The following is a 22,828-nucleotide window of genomic DNA, read 5'->3' as shown; positions in this document are numbered from 1 at the left end:
GGCTCACGGAAAGCTTAAGCAAGAATATAAAAAAAATAAGGAACCATAATATATGGTTTGCATATAGTTTTTGAATTGATTTTAATACTTTGAATGTTTTAACTGTATACATGGTTTAATGGTTTTCTCAGTCTTATACTCTTATTAATGCTCTTGTTTCAAATATGTTAGTTGCCCTAAGTTCCATTACTGGGAGAAATGCAACACGTTGATGAACAATAGAAATAACAAATACATAAAACTAACAACAACTAGATTGGAAGTTAGTGCTTCAGCACACAAAGCCATCCAAGTACTTATTTTCTGATAATATGTGTCTATGATGTTATTAAAACAAACAGAATTTAAATCAGAGAACAGAAGAGCTGCTCAGAGAAAAGCACTGAAGGAAAGTTATGGCTACTTCTAGGTTTGAAATTAAATGACATTACTGCTAAGAGGATCCAAAACAGCAGTTCATTTTTAAGCAGCAGCAGCATTTCTTCTGAGAGGAGTAGACTGGATTTATCCAGGCAGGATTTTAATTAGGACAATAATTTGACTCAGGACATTCATAATAAGGCATATGAACATTTATTCCCTAAAGAGTGTTGTTATTCATTGTTAATACTAACTCACGTGAACCACTTTTCCCCTTCTCCCATATAATACCTTTAGCCCTTTAAAATTATGACAGGGTAACATTTAGGATGATGATATGCCACAGGAGGGTAACATTTTAAGCAATTATAATCCTGTCCATCTGGAAGCAGCACCACACAACAAATTGCACAGATATGGTGGAAATGGATGGAAAAGGCCAGAATTTTATTGACTGTAGCTGTAGGTAGGTTTGGCAAAATGCATGGGTCTGTATCCAGGAATTGACCAACTCATTACTAGAACCCTTGGGAAGTCAGGAAAGGATTCATGGTGCAAACCCTTTGCATGGTCCATCTGGCAGCAGAAAGGTGAAGGGCAGGCACATGCCTTTGCCCAGCTCAAGGGCAGATCTTTGTCCTGTGACCCTCTGTTGCTAGATGGACCATTCAAATACCTCTACCACCCTGTACCTTCTGGATCCTTTAATGAAAAGGTGTCAAACTCATGACCTTCCAGATGTTTTGGACTCCAACGTTCAGAAGCCCTAGTCAACTTGTCCAATGGCCAGGAATTCTGGGAACCGAAGTTCAAAACATCTGAAGGGACACAAGTTTGACACCTCTGTCTTTGGGGAACTCCTAATGCTGCATAGTGACTGAAGCCAGTGCTAATAGATGCCTCAGACTCAGGACCCATGGTGGTCATCCTCTAGCTTGGACTTGATAGCCAATGGACTCAAATTTCAGTTTAAAGCCATCAGTTGGTGTTTCCCTCAGCACATTTTCCTCCCAGGACTGTACTGGGCTTCAAAAAAACCTGGCAGGGTGATGAGCTGGAAGTCATTTACAAACCCATAAAATGATAAATATTTAACATGCCTTTATAGCAAGATAAAGGCATAGCAATGACAAACATACATATAAATGACAAGCACACATATAATCATTCTCTAAAATATCTAAATTTAGCATCCTATACTATGCTGTTCCTCACTGAAACCAGAGCATTTCTGCTTCTTCCTTTTCAAGGCCAGAATACCTCCCTTTTTCTCCTAGTCCAGGTCATCCAGAATATTTCCCCAGTACACTGCAGCCATATGCAATGTGGATCCAAGCATACTTTGCCAGACCTATTATCCCAAGCTTTTCCATTATTTTGAAAATTTTAGCAACAGGTAGCATATCGGAAATATGCTATGACTTGGAAATTAAGACCTAGTTTGCATACAGAAAAATAGAGATGAACAGGGACACCAAACTAGGTTTAAAACACAGATAGTATAAACACTGGACCCTGGCCTTACCCTGTGTTTTAAAACCCTATAAAATTAATGAGGTTACCATAAGTCAACAAGCGATATGAAGGCCCAACTGTTCATGCATACACACAAATTGTAGGCATTCTCTGGAGTTTGGGGGATGTTTCAAAGCATTGTTCTAATGCAAAACTACATTAAACCACTTTACTCCACAATGGGGGTGGGAAAGCATCATGTGGATGCCCAGGAGTGACCTCTTGCCTAAATTAGGGTATGTGGCCCATGTAGATGTGCCCTGAATAGCTGTTCTACTCACATGTGAGACCATAGCTAATGATTGGGAAATATTACATTTACAGGAGGCTTTATGTAAATATAGTTTCAGATAAAATGTAAGGAAGGTACCTTAGCGGTTGAATGGTTTGCATAGTTTATCTTCCCCCCAACCCCCCCCCCCCATAGTAAAGCAATTTCAAAACAGGAGAGAAAACATGTAAATCTTAAGGGACACTATGTAAACAAATCGTAACACTCCAGATATTAAAACTCCTTTTTTCAGTGAAAGGAAAAGAAAAACCTCTGCTAGGATAATGATTATAATTAAAAGTAAGCATGCTCTATGGGCTAAGGTTTTAGGGCAGTCATTTTGGAGGAATGTAAGATAGAACCAGCACATCTGGTAATGGGATTGTTTAATTTTGCAATAGTAACATAGCATTTGGATGATAATTTCACTTGGAAAGGAAAAAAAAAAGCTCCTTAGTCTGAAAACAAATATATGGCAACCAGCAGATGGAAAGAATATAGGAACGCTCATTTTGGTTGAATGGTCAGCAAGAGTCATCAACTCTTTAATGGGAGAAGCATCTCAATGGGAACTGTAAAGGACTCACTTAGCAATGTAGAGAGATAGTCAATGCGTACTCAGCAAGCTCTAGTCCTCTGGGAAACTTGGGAACTAGAAAACACCCTTCATAATATGGACGTTTTGTAGGATCTTTGATTACGTCTTCTGGCCTAGATAACTTTGAATGTCTCATCCAGCTCTTGCACTCCAAGATATCTTTGAATGTAACAAGAAGCAGTGAGAAACAACTACAATGATACCTGAGCTCTTAACTCAAAATGTTCTTACCTCAAAGCAAATTTTCCCATTGAAATGAATCAAAATGCGATTAATCCATTCTGGCCCCTTGAAACACCTTCCCCCCCATTTTTGTTATGTGTTTTTAAATAAAAATTTACTTTACAAATAACAAATGGTGTATAAATGCATAATCACATGGAAAAATAAAAATTAAAGATCAACTTAAAAATAGTAGAAGCACGAAGTTGGACCACGGAAGCACATTTGAAACAACAAAATGTGTGTTGGCCAGTGTAACAGCAAAGGCAAAACCTTCCTTGCCACAAAGTTGTGGCAAGGAAGCACAAAGCACAAATGAAGAGGCTGAAGCATCATTTTCTTCATACTGTATTAATTCCAGCTTCCCTTCTTCCCTTGTACTCTCAAAGACATTCTCTTCATGAACCCAAACATACCAGGAATAATAACCACACAAAATCAACGAATCCAAGATTCTGCAAAGTGGACAGCAATTTCCCAAAGTGGACAAAAGCATGAGGCACAGAGACTCCTCCCTTGAAACCCCAAAGCCCTACAGTCTTGCGCGAGGCCCAAACATACCAGGAATAATAACCACACAAAATCAACTAATCAAAAGTTCTGCAAAGTGGACAGCAATCTCCCAAAGTGGACAAAAGCATGAGGCACAGAGACTCCTCCCTTGAAACCCCAAATCCCTACACTCTTGCACGAGGCTCTAGATCTTAACTAAAAAATGATGCTCTTATGTCAAGGCATATTGGGCCAAGCAACTGCTTTTAAGTAGAGATTCCTCTGTATGTTTGTGCCATTACACATCTTGTGAAAACGGAATTCTCCTCTCTCCTTTGTTACTAACATGTGATGCCAGGAAAAAGAACTTGAGACACCTTTTTGGATGTATGAGTCTAGAGAGCTCTCAGTTTCATATGGAATCCAATGTATGGATTGGAAATTTTATACAAATATGTGCTGAAATATAAATGTACATTCCTCTCATTCCATGGAAAGCCAATGGTGGTGTTTACACATCCTCAGAAGGGCATCTAAAGCATAACTGAAGTTCAATCAACATAGTAATAAAAATGTTTTGAAAGGGATCAAGTGGACAATTGTTCAAGGTGAACACAACCCACTTCTTTGTTTGTGGTTCTTTGATGCATGCCCATGACGATAAAGAAATAGGAATTAACAAGTCCCTGGCATATCATATACTGTTGATGTGTAGCACTGGCTTGAAGGGTCACAAGTTGTCCTGGCCTGCCACAGTCAAACCATTAGAAGTCCTATTTCAGACAATAAAGGAGTAGGGGAAAATGCTACCAGTTTCCTTCCACACATCCACTTTAGTTATTTCTAGGGTGAAATCATGAGCAAAGATGTGTGAAGTGAATGAAAGCGAGACTCCCATTTAGAGAAGGGTCTCCTTAGGATGGAAGGCAAACAAAGAAATGAGAGGGATAGTTCACTAGTCACTGCTCCCTTATTTCACATCCTTATCCACTCTGCTGCCACTGTGGCTTTCATGGGTGAAATTAATTTCCCAGCATACAGGCAGGAGTCACTGATGCCAAAACCCTTTGTGACCTGTTGTATCATTGCCACTGATGGCAGGCTGCCATTTTCCCATCAGAACAAAATGATGTTGGCATGAGAAATAGCACAAGTCAATTCCTCTATAGGCTGAACTCAAACAAAGAAGTCAACTGTCTTTAAAATGACGAGAAATTGCTTCAGAAGAATGAACTCTCTGTTTAACAAAAACAATTCGAGAAGTGTATCTGTCAAATTTTTGAAAATGCTTGTTTAGTCCACCACACCATCATCTCTACTGTGGCAGAGGAAATTTTCTTCCTCGATTTTCACCTTCTTAATTTAAGTAACTCTTCCTTAACATCATTACACCACACACTTTCTTATAAGACTGAAAACCCCAGCTGAAAATCCTCTTATGGTGTTTTCATCACAAACACTGTTTATAGGTGTATCATATTATGCAAAACTCAGTTTTTCTTAAACTAATTTCTGCACAATGTACCAAGTTAGTGATGGGCAGAGAAGATATATTGCAGGAATCTGAGGTGGATTTTACATATATCCAGATCTTGAAGAAGTTGACTACAACTCACCAATTCTGTAATGTATTGTAAGAACTCAGCAGGAACATACTAGGGAGAGGAGAAACCTTCATTTTTGGAATACCTACATTTGCATATATGTATATAATGAGGTATCTTGGGAGATGGAACCCAAGTCTAAACATCACATTCATTTATGTTTCATATACACCTTATAGACATTGCCTGAAGGTAATTTCATACATTTTTAATAATGTTGTGCATGAAACAAAAAATCGTGTGCAGTAAACCACCAGAAAAGGTGTCACCTCTTCAACTACCCATGTGAACAATTTTCAATTTTGGAGTATTTCAAATTTCAGAATTCTGAATAATGGATGCTTAATCTGTACTGATTTACATGCAAATGATGTTGTGTTGTGCGTGATATTTCCCCCTCTTAAACTTAACGGGTATTAAAAATAATCTTTTGTCTAATGAGAAAGCTCACTAGTAAGACTCCCCTTCCAGATCTATTTTTAATCACAGTACTTTTTGTACCAAGGTCCCTAATAACAGCCTAGTCTTCAGTCTCCCCATCATCGTCTGATGGCTTAATTATCCAAAAACAGTATTATGTTTATTTTTAGGTTGTATTAGTGACATCAAAAGAAATAAAATCAAACTCAGCTGGATGGGCTGGCACACATTTTAGCCTGACTTTTGGGCCAAGTTTAGACCAATAATGAATTTCATTCAGTAGACTAGTAACTACAGTGGCTTTTGTGTTTAACCAGAGTGATTACTCACAATTAAGGGCATGCTTCTGAGCAACTGGCTAAATGTGAGCTGATTAATTACACTACTGCTTAATTAATATGGTGAAAGAGTAGTTGCTGTTGCTATATGCCTTCATGTTTATTGTGACATATGGCAACCTTATAATGGGGTTTTCTTGGCCAAGTGTATCCACAGGAGGTTTGCCATTATATTTCTCTAAGGCTGAGAGAATGTAATTTGCCCAAGGCTATCTAGTGGGTATATATGGTGAGCAGGGATTTGAACCTTGCTCTTTCAGAGTTCGACTCAAACCACTACATTGCACTAGCTCTCTGAAAGAGTGGTTATGTATATATTATGGTAATAAAAATCAATGTTGGATTCTTACTAGAGAAGTCAGGTAGGCAAGGATCTTGTATGCCACTACATTTAACCTACCTCATAAAGCTGGTTTGAACAATATGGGAAAACTGAAACATATCCTCTTATGAGGGGCATCCATACTGTAGTGTTAATGCAGTTTGACACTTCTTTAACTGCCATGGCCCAATGCTATGGAATAATGGAGTTGTTGTTTGGTGAGGCACCAGCTTTATAAAACTACAACTGCTAAGGTTTCATAGTATTGAGCCATGACAGTTAAAGTGGTGTCAAACTTCACTAAGTCTCCTGTGTAGATGCATCCTTTTAGAGAAAGGGTAGGGCAGGATACAAATGTGACAATAAATGATACCTTGTATTATTTCTTAACTCAATAGCCAAAGTAGCATGAAAGTATAGGTTGTCTGAAGTAGAGTGAAGTAAATCAGAACTTTTAAACTGGCATGGATTCAGTTTTGGCCATGGGTCTATTCCAACTTGGAAAAGGTCTATACAGGGCAGTGAATGAGATCATACAATGCACTCTGCTTTTGGATCTTACTCTGGCTCTATTCCTCCATCTACACATCGGAAAACATAAATGGACAGATTAATAAACACAGCTGGTGTGAGACATGGGACTAGGTCCCAGAAAGGAGAGTGAGGTCCTGTCTACAAAGGATTTTTTTATTTGGAAAGCTACTGACAGAATTTAAGCAAAGGGGGAAAAAGGAAAAAAAAATAATTTGGATCTTCTTATACAGTCACTCTTCATTGTAGCCATTTAGTTCACTTGAATGATTTGTGCACCCTTTACAAGAATTGGAAAGGAAACATTAAAATCTTTCCAGATGAAATCAACAAAACCAAACACAAGCACACGTGATTTGAGAATATAGGAATAGTTTCTGACACCTAAGCAACCAGCTTGAGGCACCTGTCCAGAACAAAATCCTCATCTCTGCCAAATGTCCTTTCAATACATTGACATTTGAGAATTTAACTTGCCAGCAAAACATCTCATTGAAAAGGGGCAATGTATTCAAACTACTGTTCTCCTCTTTGTTCATAGGATGAGGAGAATATGAACACAGTCTTACTTATTGGGAAACTGAAAATAATACCTTTCAAAGTGCAAAAGAGTTTCTGTGAGTTGTATCAACTGCACACATTACTTTGAATCATTGTTTTCAATTATTGAATCATTGTTTTAAGGATTCAATTATTGAATCACTGTTTGAATTATTGTTTTAATATTTTAATGTATTGTTGAATGTTTTATGATGCTGGCATCGCATGGTGCTTCTGTGAGGCCACCCAGAGCGCCCCCCCCCCCGGGGGTGTGTGTGAGAAGGGCGGGGTATAAACATAGGAAATAAATAAAATAATAAATATAAATTATGAAGAAAAATGTAACTTTGTTTTTACCTCTCTGACCCGCAAACCCACCTCTGTTCTAGAGAAATAGTTTACTGCAAATTGTATAAAGCAACTAAATAAACATTTTGGGAAAATATAGGATCAGGTACACCCTTTGCTCTCAGTAGGGTAGAGTCAGCATGATGTTGTGGTTTGAGCATTAGAGTAAGACTATAGGGACCAGGGTTTGAATCACCACTCAGCCCTAAAAACCCATTGAGTAATCTTGGACAAGGCTCACTCTTTCACCTACAAGGGGAAAGCCATGAAAATCCCATGATAGGTTTGACTTGAGGTTGCCATAGTCAGAAATGTGGTTCTGTTCTAATATAGTTCAGGTTACCTGAGAAGCAAAATGAATGCATATCACAGTAGTCAAATATAGTTCAGGTTACCTGAGAAGCAAAATGAATACATATCACAGTAGTCAAAGAATGGCAAAATATATTCAAACAAGTTCACAATTACTGGCTCAACAGAACTGTAGGACGAAATTAAGAAAATATTCTGAAAGTACAGGAAAGAAAACTTTGAAAACTATGTAACCATTGTATATATATATATCCAAAAACCTAAGTGTACTAAAAAGACAGATAATCATGATCATTGTGAAGAAAATATGTAGTCTAGTCTGGTCAGCAATGACTAGAACCCTAAAGGAATTTTTGAAGCTAATGGGAAAATTAACAAAAATATATTGGTGCACTCGCCTGCTGCCAAAGAACCAACAATCCAATTTGAATGGAACTGAGCTGTAGAAGCACAGTGACTAAATGGCATTCCTCATTTCTCAGTAGACCCAGGAAACAATGAACAGTTGATTTAATAATTTTAGAAAAGTGTAAGTGGGAAGTGATAAGAGAGAAATTTGAGTCTCCTTGTGGAGAGAAAAGGTGGGGTATAAATAAACATAATAATAACAATGTAGTAGGAAGGCAACAGAAATATGGACATTTTAGCTGAAAATAAATATTCTGCTAAATTATACTTGGATCGGAAATAAGGAAGAACAGCCTGTTTGAAATACAGTAAAGAATTCTAAAAGAAAATCACAATGCTCCTTTTTAAACTTCCTAATATTTGGATGACCTTTCTGTGGTATACATGGGAAACTACTTCCAGGATTTCCCCTTTATTCCTACTCCCTTTTTCAGATCATCCTTGCAGATAGGAATAACATCAAAGAATTGTGGCTGATGTACAGCAGTGCTTTTCTATTTAGTGATACATGGCCTGGCACCAATCCCCATGCTATTGGCTGCTGGTTCATGTAGTATTACCAGGAAAGAAAGGAACAGTTGTAGTCAATGGGCACAAATGTTACACTGGTGGAAAACCCCAGTAAATCTTCCACATCAGATAGATTAATAAGCATAAACCTTAGAGCATATAAGATGTAAACCTGCTGCAATTTCTGTTATCACATCATATCAGAAATCACATTTTTTAAGCTGTCCCACTGAGGATAGATATGGAGAGCAAGCATGGCCAAGCCTCCACGCACCTCTATGGAAGAAGATATGACAACAGTCTTTCATCAAATTTCAAGCTAACACTGTGTATAAAAACAGTCAAAAGACAAAAATGTATGGTCAAACCTTGATCAAATTCCACAAGGAGTCACCTGATTTTAAAAACTATATGATAGTTAAAAGATATGGTAAATATTGGCTAAAATAGATGAGTAACTCTAGCAAAAAGAGTTTACATGTCAGGTTTAGATGAACCTGGTTTTGAGTCAATGCTCACACACAAGGTATAACAGAGACAAAGATCAAGTGCATGAAACAGAAAGGTACTGTTAATCTGTTGCAGGACATTTATAGAGTTATGGAACTGATGAAAGAAATGGGTCCATTCCACTAATTCATGTTACTGCATTTCCAGGAGCCACACCCTTCCTTTCTCAACAAATGTGAAAAAAATGCCATACTGCAATTCTAGTAGAAATACCTTATTGTGGGGAGTTAGAAAAGAACAAACAGACAAAAAACAATTATTGTCCACCTAAAAAGCCAATGATTACTTTACTGCCTGAGTCTGATATTTCTGGGATTACTATTTTATCTATCTTAATGAGCTAGCTATAATTAAAAACTTTACGCAAAGCAATATAAAAATGGCTAAGGCAGGTTTACAACCAGAAATTTAGTACATATTCTGATGTGACCTAGAAAATTTCCTTACAGTTCTCAAAACCAAGTATGCTCCATAATCAAAGCAATCCAAGCCTCAGCTAAGAATGAAAAGTGGACTGTTTTGGGTTTCCTCTTGATAAAGATGAAGAAATCTCAGATTTTTTTTTTTAAAAAACTGCAGAATGTAAGTAAAAAGGGGAGAAGAGGGGATGAATAGGGGAGGGAAGGAAAGATTAGTTCAACAAACCAGTTTATCCTACCTCAGATTTTATTTTATTGTCTCCAAAGCAGAGATGCTGTAAATAGGCAGCGGCATTGGATTGTACTGAGGGGAATTGATGCTGTAACATCTGGATAACCTCTGGAAGTTCTGGATCTCTCCATCCAAATTCTCTGTATGCAAAGAAACAAGAGAAAAATTTAGCATTGAACCTAATAATGATAGCAAGTCTTCTATGGTTGAGGCACTAAAGATTTCATGGACTAAACCAATGAAAAACAGGGGGGGGGGATTTTTTTTTACTATAATTACTCCAAGAATGAATGCAAAAAAGAACTCCCCATAATTTCCAGAATGAGTGCTTAAACATTGTGGGAAGGTAGCTTTCGCTTGATTCATTTTCTCAACATTCTATTATTCTAAAATAATAGAAATGAAATGCACTATAGGAAGCCCTGATAAAGTTTAAGAAACGACATGTATGAAAACACAGCCAATATGCACAGACATGCTTTTCACCAACACTGAATAAAATCAGTCCAAGTGGCAGATTTGGGGTGTTGGTGGGGATGGGAAGTGGGAGAGAAGTACACCTAGAACGCAAACTAAGAAGGGAACATCACCTGGTGTACCCACAGTGCTGCAACAAAGAGCAGTTTCTAGTTTGTCTTTGAGGTTCACATGATGTCTGCAAGCATGCAAAATCCTCTTGTCCACTCTCTCTATCAGGTTGGACTTATGCAACTTACAGGAAACTATGTCATGGGAAGGATTCCATTTGGAAGAATTAACCAGGATATAATTGCAACAACTATCTCTCCATATTATATGCATCTGAATTTGTTCCAAGAATCCACTGCTCCTCCCCCCGCCCCCAAATCTTCATTATATTATACCTCTCCTTCTTACAGATTTCATAGAGAAAACTAGCATTGTGTTTTTGCACTTTGACAAAATGATCACGGTCTTATAGTGCATGAGTAAAGTGACCAACTGCATTTAGATATAGTCAGTAAGACTAAATAAAATATGCGGCTGATGTACAGAAAGAAATGCCTCAAGTGCATGTTGACATTTCTATGATGGATGGAAGAGGAGTAGTGATGGGAGAGACAATACAAGTAATGATGGGAGAGACAATACATGGGAACAGATGGCTATGGATTCATTCATTGTAAAATATCTTTGACACTTGGGGTACAACACAATTACATAGTTCTTTAAAATGAATTCATACACAAGGCTTCTGCTAAATCAAACTAAGCCACTAAAATTGAGAATCTCTTAGAAATAAGAGATCATTAAATGGTAATGTTATAGCGACTCATCAGGTCAATAAATGCTATTCTATTTTGATGGTGTTACGAGACATGAAATTTAATCTTGATTTTATAGCTGAATAATCTTTGATGTTACTAACCTGGATTTCTTTCCCTCTCTCTCCAATTCTCTTCAACCCCAACAAAAATGTAAAGCTAATCTCAAAGGTACTAGCGAGTATATTTACCACAGCAATATGAATGCATTTTCCTATCTTAATCTCATTTAATGGAAGCAAAAAAGGCTAACCATGAAGCTGTAGTTAAATTCAAGTTACAATTACACGCAAACCAGAAATATATTTAAAATCCTGCTGAAGAAGTTAAGATGGTTTCAAGCTATGTGAGACAGGACTACAGAAGAACCTTTCCTTGGGAACAATGCCACGTTTATCTAATGGGACATAAACTTGATAGGTTTACATGGCCAAGAGGTCCTTTGCATAAAGAAGTTCAAGTAGTGATTCAAACAACAGGAAAGAGTTTTAATTCCAAGCTTCTTTTGAATACATAACAATACACTCAGATACCTTGATATCAATTCTTAATCTTTCTCTAGCCACCTTCCATCTAGTTGACCAACTCTACAACCATTTCTCTTTCAGTGGACTGAATGTTTATTTAACTGACAATACCCACTCTGCCACAATGGAGAACAAGAACGGGATGGGAGTGCCATCTCATGTTCCTGGGCCATCTGAATCTGGGAAATCCCATGTTCCTGGGCCACCCAAGCCTGGAGAACATGGAATGGCAGTGTAAACACCTGTAGCTAGTTCCGTGTTTTTAACTGGCCCAACTGTTTACATGAGCCCAAACTCATGGATTGCCCAGTATCCTGGGAAATAATTCAGAACAACATGATACTTTGGTTAATGTGGCTCAAGGCCACATTAAGTAACTTTGACCTGCCTTAACATGGATCAACTCTGTGTAGTATTCAGCTGCCACAGAACTGATGTGCCCCTAGAAAAGAGCAGAATATAGTCCTGTCTATTACACCATTGTTGAAAGCTAGCTTACAGCCCTGTCTTGTTTGCAAACAATTGAGTATAGGTGGCTTGCACACAGTTAACTGAAGTTCCTTGTTTAGTTTTTCTTTGAACAAGGTGGTAGGGAGTGGGCTTTGCATACTGCTTCTACATATCTTAGTAACATATGCATATCTTAGTTTATGAGGCCAAGATATGGGTTTATTTGAATCCTCTATAGCAGAGCTTTCAAAATATTTCGTATTGGTGACAGACTTTTTAAACATGCATCATTTAACGTCACAACATGGTGTAATCTCTGGTTTACTAGGAAACTAGAGATTAAGCTAACCCCTTATAAGAGAAAAGGACACATACATAAATTGTAGTAATGAAATGTTTGGGGAAACAATATATCTCATGAAAACCTTTCATTTATATATATATTTAAATGTATAATTTGTAAGATAATATACATTTCCAAGAGTTTAGCCATTTCTCTTTACATTTGTACAATACACTAATACACCGCAGCTGAACATGAACAAATAGTTTGGAATGCTCTGCTCTATAGATTATCTTCCTCACTAAGTGATCTGAAATTAAAATACTATGTAACATCACACACTGAAAAGCAAACACTCTTGTGGATTTCATTACAAGTGTGTTTTAGTGAATGGAATCTTGCATGTTTCTACTACATGACTAACATGTATTTCATAAACTAGGGTACATCTACATTTTCTCAAATGGGGTAAATGAACACTTCATTGAAAATGATCAGGACAAACATGCAGCCAGTTTAGTTTTATTTCAAAGCAATCTCAACTTATAGACAGCCTCAAATAATACAAGAAGTTTTTTCTCAGACCATTGCTCTTCAAATGCAGATGTCAATGGAAATGGTGATACAGAGAGGCAAGGATAGTGTTTTCAACCCCTTTGTCACAAGGGCCTTAACAATCAAATGGAACACCTGAGCCAGGTTTTCCACCTTTCAATGTATCACATCTGCTCTCCAACTTTCCCTCTAACACCCTTCTCCCTAGTACTGTGAAGATAACTTTGAAAGCATTCAGATTGACACTCCAGTGCTCTTTGTGGCCACATGTTTACATTTAACTGTTTTCTACATATTGAACTCCAACATTCACATCAAGAAACTGGCAGGATGAAGCCCTGGGCCCTATTTGAAAAACCCTTTGTGAGTAGCCAGCTGTGACCTCTGATAACAATGACCTCTTTATCTCCTGAGGGACCTCTAGATGAAAAAGGGAAAGGAGAGTTTGGTAAAAAAAAAAAATTGCCAAAAATATAGAAAGAAAAGGTGGTAGCTGTCAGAAAGACATAGAGAAAAAGAAGGTGATTGGCAAAACAAAAAAACAAAACAAAACAAAACGAGAGAAAGAGAGAGAAAGGAAGATGTTCTTTTGACTGCTTTGGGCTTGCCAATTACTGATACACATTCCTCAGTACATTGCTTCCAAAGATAATCTATCCCTCAGGAAAATTTCTCCCATCACTGCTCTAGTTGTTTCACCATACTAGGGAGCTTTCAAATGGCTCAATGCATTCTACTTCAATATGCGGTTTAATATACTTGCACAAGTTTAATATGCTTGGCAAATTTTCATTAAGCTGCAGAAAGTAGTGGTTTAAAATGAAATGAAATAACTATTTTGACTCCCCACATTGTCAAAAAACTGCTATTACTTTCTACTTCTTAAACCACTCTGTATACATGTTAGGCATAATTTAAGAAAGAAATAGCACACATATCATTTTATGGATAACTTTTGTACTATAACCATTGCTATTCTTTCTCAACTAAATAAATGAAAACCAAGACATTACACAATCCTTTAATAAAGTTATTTTATTGGAAAAACACTAAATTCAAAAGGAGAAAGCAGAAGCAAACCTTCTGGCACAATAGCTCTACGTACACACTAGTCTAATAAAAGGCAGCTAACAAAAGGAACAGTTTTACAAGAATGTGTAAAAATATTCAAATTAAGGAATTTTGTAAGGAATACACATACACTTTATTAGAATGGCTTGAATGCCATTGTTTAGAAATCTGAAGAATATGGAATTTGCATTCCTTTCTCTGTGCTGTTACTAGATGAAGCTTTCAACCAATGTTTATGTATGCATTACTGAACCTGTTCTATAATACATAAAAGTAAATAGGAAGAAGGTGATAATGTGAGTCTAAAACCAGTATCTGTTGGTAGATATTTCTGATTTTTTTTCCTCCTTTTTATGGTGCCTCTCTTTTATGGTGCGATAGCTGTAGCAGCTGCTCTGGTGAGGGCCTGTACTTCATATTATGCCACTGTTTTCACTACAAACTTATATGTGTTTTAGAACAATGCATCCGTTAAGTATCTTGTTAGTAGGCGTATTTAACTGGTTCTACATATTTATAGAGCTGTTTGGTTGCTTATTGAGAAATTAATAACTTTTTAAAATCTTAGAGAATATTTGTTTTTAAATGGTTTCCAAAAATGAAGATAAAGGGCAAGATGTAGTAAAGGAGTTCTGCTTATGAAATAATAGATTCCACCAGAATGAGGAGGGGGCAATCTCCTGACTCTTGCCCCCAGAGCCAATTATAGGTATAATCATAGAATAAGAGAGTTGAAAAAGCTGAAATGCTACTAGACTTGCAATGTGCCCCTCCCTTCCCCTTTAGTGCCCCCCTCCACTGTTTTTGACCCCTCCTATCAATCTCTTTCCTTCCCCCCCTTCGGTTCCATACCTGTTACAATATCCCGTGTTTTAAAATATGATTTTAAACTGTTTTCTAATCTACTTTTTTTTTTTAAAAAAATACTTTTTATTGAGTGTATTTCAGTACTTACAACCAGTTAAAACTTGTGGGGGAAAGGTCTTGGGGCAATAGGTAATATACTTTTAAATAACTGCTTTACTGGGGAGTTGTCCTTCCCCTTCCAGGGTGCTTGTGCCCTGCTTTTTGCTGGTCAGTGACCGTTGTTGTTGTGTTGTTATTGTTGTTGAGTTGAAAAAGACCACATAGGCTATCTAGTCCAACCCTATGTAGGAAATGCACAATCAAAGTACCCCTGACAGATGGCCATCCAGCCTCTGTTTAAATACTTCCAAGGAAGGAGCTTCCACCACACTTGGGAAGCAGAGAGTTCTGCTGTTGAATAGCTCTTATAGTCAGAAAGTTCTTCCTAATGTTCAGGTAGAATTTTTTTTCTTGTAATTTGAACCCATTGCTCCGAGTCCCAGTTTCCAGGGCAGCAGAATACAAGCCTGCTCCCTCTTCCTTATGATATCCTTTCACATATTTAAACATAGCAACCACGTCTCCTCTCAACCTTCTCTTCTGCAAGCTAAACACGCCCAGTTCTTTAAGACACTCTTCATAGGGCCTGGTCTCCAGACCTTTGATCATTTTAGTCACCCTCCTCTGGGTGCCTTCCAGCTCAATATGTTTTTTGAACTTTGGTGCCCAGAATTGGACACAGCATTCCAAGTGAGATCTAACCAAAGCAGAATTACTATCTCAAACACTTAAGCCCTGTCCACATTCACACTGAGTTTTTCTAGCATGGATCTAGAATATGTGCAGGCAGAAAAGCCTAGCTTGGTAGGGATCCTTCCCCCTATTGCCACATGCCCCCTTAAAAACCCACCCCATGGGTTGGGAAATCCTCAAGAAAGGCCTGGATGTAGTGTGGGGGCAGGTTTTGTAAGAGTGAGAAAGGAATCAAGGGAACGTTAGGCAAAGGTTTCCAAGGGCTTCTTGAGAACCTCCTGAAGGTTTCCAGAGACACAAGGCCCAGAAAACTCTTCTTAACTAGGAACTTCTGCTCAGCCTGAATCTAAATGTCTCTTTAGCCTTTTATACACTTTTAAAGAATTCCTCTTGATTTTTCTCACTAAATGTTTATCTGAGATCATGTCCTGTTATACCACTATTCACACCGGCAGAATGGGATATTTCAAGTTTTCTCATTTCACATGACCTTATGTATCAATGCAAGACATAAGTGACATAAGTCAATGCAAGACATAAGTGACATAAGCAAGACATAAGTCAAAACACTCTAACACTGTGTTTGTAAGTTTTGGGCACAATCTGCAGTAGAAAGTGGACTATATATAAAGCAACTAAGATCTATATTTGTGCTGGCACAGTAGTGCCAGGAGATTTGAACCTCTTTTTCTTGCACTGCTAGTTTGTATGAATTTATTTAAGCCATGCTTTTTGCAATCAGGTAGCTCCCCCAAGTTGCAGTCATAGGGCCAGCAACCTGGCAATCATCGTTAGAGTCTTTAGACCGCCCTTTCCCCAGGGTTTGGAGGCAAAGGAGGACTTTTGTTTAGTCTCACTGTTTGGAGCCTAACAGCAGGACGTGTGGGTTTCTCTATCCCACCTGCACAAAGGCTTCACTACTCACAGCTCTGCTGAGGGAGTAAAGGGATAGTTCCACAGCTCTGCTGGGGGAGTAAAGGAATAGTTCCTCAACTTTTGCTGAGGGAATACAGCCAGCCTTTGCTGGGGCAACAGGACAGTTCCTACAGCCTTTGTGGAGTAAACTAAAGGACACCTTTCAGCTTGGCAAATCTACAGAAATCTTGTCTGGTAAGGGACCACTCGGGCTATCCATTAAGGAGCTTGGAGGCGGGAGTAGGGGCCTCACGCCAGCAAGGTAAAGAAAGATTGCCCAAAGAGAGGTCAGAAGATTTCCCTAAGGAAGAAAGGAACAGTTTACAACCAGTTGCCTGCCCTTGATGGCAGATTGAGGAAGCTACTGGTTTTCCGAGGTTATGAAGTGTTTTATTCACTTGTTTGAAGATTTAAATCCAAATAAAGAACTTTGATGAACTTATTTTGAGCATCAATAGAACTTTGTGTTGGGAATTCTAAGGGCCCTTCAGCTGAGGCACCCCGGCGTCCCGTTGGGCATACAGAGAGCACATCCTGTAAACAGATATTATTTTAGGCCCAGCGTGCGACAGCACAATATTCAATTGTATGTTCCACAGTTCAATCACTAACTGTTGTAAATGCCAGAGTTACCGAGTCTAAATTTGCTAATATCATTTACTATAAATGTGTATATTGAGTGAATACATTAATCTTTTGCCATCAAAATGATAGCAAATTTTCACAATGTAATTTTTTTAAACTTCCACATTTATTTGCTAAATCAGCTACAGAGAGCCTACAGCACTTCAGATATAACTGTCCTGCAACTCCTATCAGTTGTAGCCAGTCACAAGGACAGCAGTACAATACCTTGAGGGCAAGATGTTTCTCATCCCTGTGCTATATTGTCAGCAGGCAAGTTCAGTCTATTGACATTTTTCTGCTGAATGCCACAAATCTGAAAGGAAGCTCACCATCAAATAAGGATTTACAAAGCCATTTTGGCCACCCTGTTGCCTCCAACACATCTATAAAATCCATGAAAGTTTTTTAATGGTCAATGCACAGCCTGTATTCCCTGGACATTTTTGACTGAGGAATGGCCTTTTTTTGTTACAGGAAGTTGATTTTATGCTTTAGAAAAGGACTCTAGGAACCACAAAATGTGAAATGTTCCTTGCTATGGGGTCAGGATAATATTTTAGGTCATTTTAAAAGGTTACAATGGGGGTTAGGCCAATTTAGCCTACAACCTCCAACACTTATCCACCACTGATGTAAACTGTTATTTATAGGAATGAGTTTATAGAAATACTATTAAGTTCAGTAAATACTCAGACATTTCCTACTAGTTCTAATATATTAGAGCTTGCATGTTTACTATAAGAGAAATAATTTAATGATAAAATCCTAACAAACAGCAATAATAAATTACTTTGCAAAGCTAGGTAGCAACACCTCACCAAGTTCAGAATGAGAACTGAAAGTGAGCTATGGAGTGCAGCAGCTTAGATATGACAAATATGGCACATTTTCCAAAGCAGCTGGCCACTACTGTCGCAGATAATATGGCACTGGAATTACAAAAGTTAATATTTACTTTCAAATTTCAATATAATTAGCCTACAAAAACCACACAGCTTTTATATTTTAGCAAGAGTGTTTGCAGAGGTGTGTACAGCATGCAAAAGGAAGTTTAAATACAATTACAATACAAATGTTTCTCCTTTCAACAACAGAATTACCAGTAATTTGCTGCCTATTATACTGTGGAACAAGATTTATCTTCATTTGTACAAGTCATACAGTTATCAGTAGAAAAAGTGTTACAAACAAGTGCAGCATGCCGAGTATGAAATTGCAGAACACATACACTATGTGGCACTTGGGGGAAATGTTAACAATGCCATTTTTACATTGAAATTGTGGAGCAGGTATGACAAATATCCCTAAGTCATGGCAAATCTTCAAGTGTACATGTGTTAATTTCTAGTTCTCTGTCCCATTATTAGACCAGAACATTCACATCTGATCAAACAGTTGGTGTAAAGAATCTCTGATACCAAATATGTATTCCTTTCCAGACACTAGCCCCCTCCAGGCAGCCTTGTGGAGAAAGTTTCTGTATGAACCATATGCTAAGAAATGGCACTAAACATTCATCACAAAAAGACAAATAAGGAATTAAAAACTGTCTTTAGTCTGCTGTTGTAAATGCTGTATGTATTCATATATAAGTTGCCTTTGTGTAAAAGTGAAGGACAGATTCTGGGGCCAAAATTATGTATCGTATTTTGATATGACCTGAGTATTATTCCATTGAAAGGGGAAAGTGCCAGCACTGCCTTAGGAGACCAGCTGTGGCTGGTCACCGTCACTACCATTTTTCCACCGCAGATTCAAAAAGGCCTGATATTAATGCTAGATATGTATTACTTCTGTTGCTTTACTTGTGAGTTTGCTGCTGTTTTCTCACTGGATTGACTAAGCTCTTTCTCTTCTGGGCCACTAAAAGTGGGATGGAGGCCCAGTTTACTTGTGAGTAAGCAAGTGGAAGATCACTCATATCTCCTCTACCCATCCTGGTTGCCTTACATTTTACCCATTGTTGCTGTTGTGGCCACTGCACTTGTCTCCTTCTCAGTCAGCAGTAGTGGTAGAATACTCCTTTCCTCTGGCTCTCAGAGTAACAGCGCTGATGTGGAGTTGCTGCTACAGAACTTAATCATCACCACCACCAACCCTTGAGTGTGCCATTGCTACCCTGCCATGCAGGAGCTGAAGGAGAGAAACATGCCACTAAAGAAGGAGTTTTAGTTAAAGCAATGGTATTCCCCGTAGTAACTTGAGAGCTAGACCATAAGAAAGACTGAGTGAAGGAAAATAGATGCTTTTGAACTGTGGTGTTGGACGAAAATTCTGAGAGTGCGTTGGACCGCGAGAAGATCCAACCAGTCCATACTTTAGGAAATAAAGCCTGACTGCTCACTGGAGGGAAGGATAGTAGAGGCAAAGATGAAGTACTTTGGCCACATAATGAGAAGACAAGAAGGCTTAGAGAAGACAGTGATGCTTGGGAAAATGGAAGGAAAAGGGAAAAGGGGCCGACCAAGGGCAAGATGGATAGATGGTATCCTTGAAGTAACTGGCTTGATTATGAAGGAGCTGGGGGTGGTGATGGCTGACAGGGAGCTCTGACGTGGAGTGGTCCATGAAGTCACGAAGAGTTGGAAGTGACTGAATGAATAAACAACAACAACACAAAAGGGGAGTTGGAAAAGGATTGCGAGTGTGGGCAACGGCTGCTACTGTTGGGGTTCAGCTTGAGTTTGAACTTGAACCTGATTCTCTGTTTGTTCCTCCTGATTCTAATGAAAGTATATTTACTGATGCTAGTGGAAATGTACCTTTTGATGCCAATGCTCCTGAAATTAGTGAGGAAGAAACTGCTGTAGGTTTGGAAAATGCCAATGTTCCTGAAATTAGTGAGGAAGGAACTTCTGTAGATTTGGAAAATGAAAGTACCAGTGTTCCTGAGAATGTTTCAGAGGGAGACCTTGAACTTTCCTTCCCTTCTGCACCTGTTAACTGTAATGACAACAGAAGGGGCCAAATTTGGGAAGACAGAAGTAAAACACTCAGTTTGCGTCAATCCTCCCGAATTCAAGAATTAAAAACATTGGCTTCAAAACAGAAGGGCGGTTCACGGAACCGATTCTTGAGTTTTAATTGCAATACGCCAGGCTGATTGCCTCAGTTCAGGCATAGTTTCAGAATTGATGAAGACCTTGGCAGTTCTCCCGGTTCCCTGGCCATAGTTTGGAAAGATTTCTAGGATATCAAGTATGGTTAGTGGATTGCTAACAGATTCCAGTATTTTCCCAGTGAGGCTTTTGGTTTTGCTTTGTCCATTTAAATTCATGTTTGCTGATTTTGCTGTGGCTTTTGACTTGCATTTTTCCTTTATTTTGTAACCATTTTTCTTCAATAAAAAAGGATTGTTTTTCACAGCCAAGTGTGGTGGATAGTTATCTTAGGGCCTCGTTCCCTGCTCTGGATTGCAACAGCTACAGCACCAATGAATGGGATGGGAGAGCATTTTTTCACTTGCTTGCGAGTAAACTGCTTCCTCCCTGCTGTGGCCTAAAAGTGAGGAGCTTAGTCTGTTCCAGGAGTAAAACCGCAACAAGGAAGTAATAAAAATCATACCAAGTCTTTTTGAATGCTTAGCTGAAAAAATGATGGCAGTGGCACCTGCAGCAACAGCAACTGGAAAGATGGGGATCAGCTTGGTTAAAGGGCAAAGTGATCTTTCACTTGCTTATTCATGAGCAAACTGTCACTTCCCCACTCCGAGCAGCCCAGAAGGAGCTTAAGACATCCCAGAAGCACAAACCTCCTGTACTCTTTCCACCGTGGTGGGAAGTGCCCACCATGCCATCAATTTTTTGAGTAGGCATTACAAAAGGTGTCAAGCAGCAACACAGGGCACAAGGACTACACTGGCTCATGCATAAGTTGACACAGGGTTACTGGGTAAATCTGTTTTATCAAACATGTTTTATTTATAATGGATAATGAATATATAAATGTGTTTTCTCTCAGGCTGCTGCCACTGGTTTTTGGGGGGGGGGGTTGCTTGATATGATTAGTTCTAAGTAGACATGTCAAGGCTGTTTTTAATCAAAGAAAGGTAAGAGTGTATGCACCAAAGACCACCCCAAACTTTTTCAAACTACAACCCAAATGACTGCGAATATGCAGATCGTTCCTGAAACGTGCTTCCAAATTGAGTTATTCTTTGGAAACAATTGAATAAAATTACCCAAAGTCCCTGAAAAAATAAAACAAAAAAATAAAGCAACCACACATATTTCTTTGCAATAAGAACATCAGAAGAGCTTCTGTTCATAACTTCTATTTAATCCTGTAATATGATCCAACTGGGCTCAACCAGATGCTTTGGAGGAAACAGTTAGAAAGGAATGCACACTGCAACTTTACATAATCTTGTATGTCAAGATATGCTACCTAAAAGAAGACATTTATGTATTGTTGAAGGCTTTCATAGCTGGAATCACTGGGTTGTTGTAAGGTTTTTCAGGTCTCACAACCTCTGAGGATGCCTGCCATAGATGCAGGTGAAACATCAGGAGAGAATGCTTCTGGAACATGGCCATACAGCCCGAAAAACTTGCAGGAATCCAGAAGACATTTATGTTAAACAAAGGCTGCTGTTGAGAAGGAGAGATGTTTGCAGAAGGCAATGAACTGATGTCCATCCAATTCCCTTATACAGCAGTCCACAAACTCTTTGTCCTATCCTGGAGCCTTGGACAACATGCTCAATACTTTAATAACTACTGGCAAAAGGAGGTGTTGTAAGAGAGAAGCCATGGTGCAAAAAAACTGAAAATAAGCTAAAGCCAATTTATCAAATAAGGTTGAAAGCAACAGGCATAAGGTAAGCAAAACATGTGGCATAATGATTAATAGAGTTTGGATCACACTTTTGTTTTCACAGCAGTTTGAAAAACATTTTTATAAAATCTAATTTAAGATGAAAAGCTTTCAAAGCGTGAGCCATCTAATTCCCAATGGAAAATGAAGCCACATTTAATGCCTTGCAGAAAGCAGAATCAATGCTGAAAAGCCATCCTTCAGTCCTTTAATTTGCTTGCCAGAATAATGATATAGTCTGGAGCCACTAAACCTTAATGAAACATAAGCAGGCTTATTAAATTGATGTTTTCTCTATCTTATGCTAAGTCTAGGAGTTTTTAAAAAATATAATGAGCACCCTTTGTACCTGAACACTCTAAACAGTAAAACATCTAGGGGAGGCAGGGATTAGTGGATAAACTACCCACAAACTAGATCAGAACTTTATGGCCCAGCACTAATATATGCAGTAAATTTTAATCACCCCTTTCTTGTAGAAGTACACTGCAAAACATGCTGTACATCCGAAGACATTTCAAATACACCGTTCTGCTAAGAATATCTCTTCAATATGAAATAGCTGGCTTAAGGCCAGTGCAAATGCCAAGAGAGTTGGGTGAAAAAGAGAAAGTGTTCAGGTTAAATGTAGCCACAAGCATTAAAGAGAAAGAAACTTCTTTCCCAATAGATTTTTTCTGCCTTATCGATTGGGTGGGATGTGGTATGGCAAGAGGAAACTGAAAGGAAGTAAACAACATCTACAACAATG

At 38.4% G+C, this 22,828-nt stretch overlaps 1 protein-coding gene across 9 annotated transcripts in view; it reads right to left on the bottom strand.

Annotated features, from left to right (window-relative positions):
- Positions 1-22,828, bottom strand: part of CTNND2 (catenin delta 2) — a 623,732-nt gene that overhangs the window by 141,554 nt on the left and 459,350 nt on the right. For all 9 annotated transcript variants that reach the window (XM_067467540.1, XM_067467541.1, XM_067467543.1 and 6 more), the window contains one exon: positions 9,960-10,092. In XM_067467540.1, the coding sequence (XP_067323641.1) occupies positions 9,960-10,092 (133 nt within the window). The remainder of the gene's footprint in view (positions 1-9,959; positions 10,093-22,828) is intronic.

The sequence above is a fragment of the Anolis sagrei genome, chromosome 4 (genome assembly GCF_037176765.1).
Source record: "Anolis sagrei isolate rAnoSag1 chromosome 4, rAnoSag1.mat, whole genome shotgun sequence".
NCBI classification, from domain to species: Eukaryota; Metazoa; Chordata; class Lepidosauria; order Squamata; family Dactyloidae; genus Anolis; species Anolis sagrei.
Note: the sequence above shows the minus strand (reverse complement) of the source record. Positions and strands in the feature narration are given on the sequence as shown.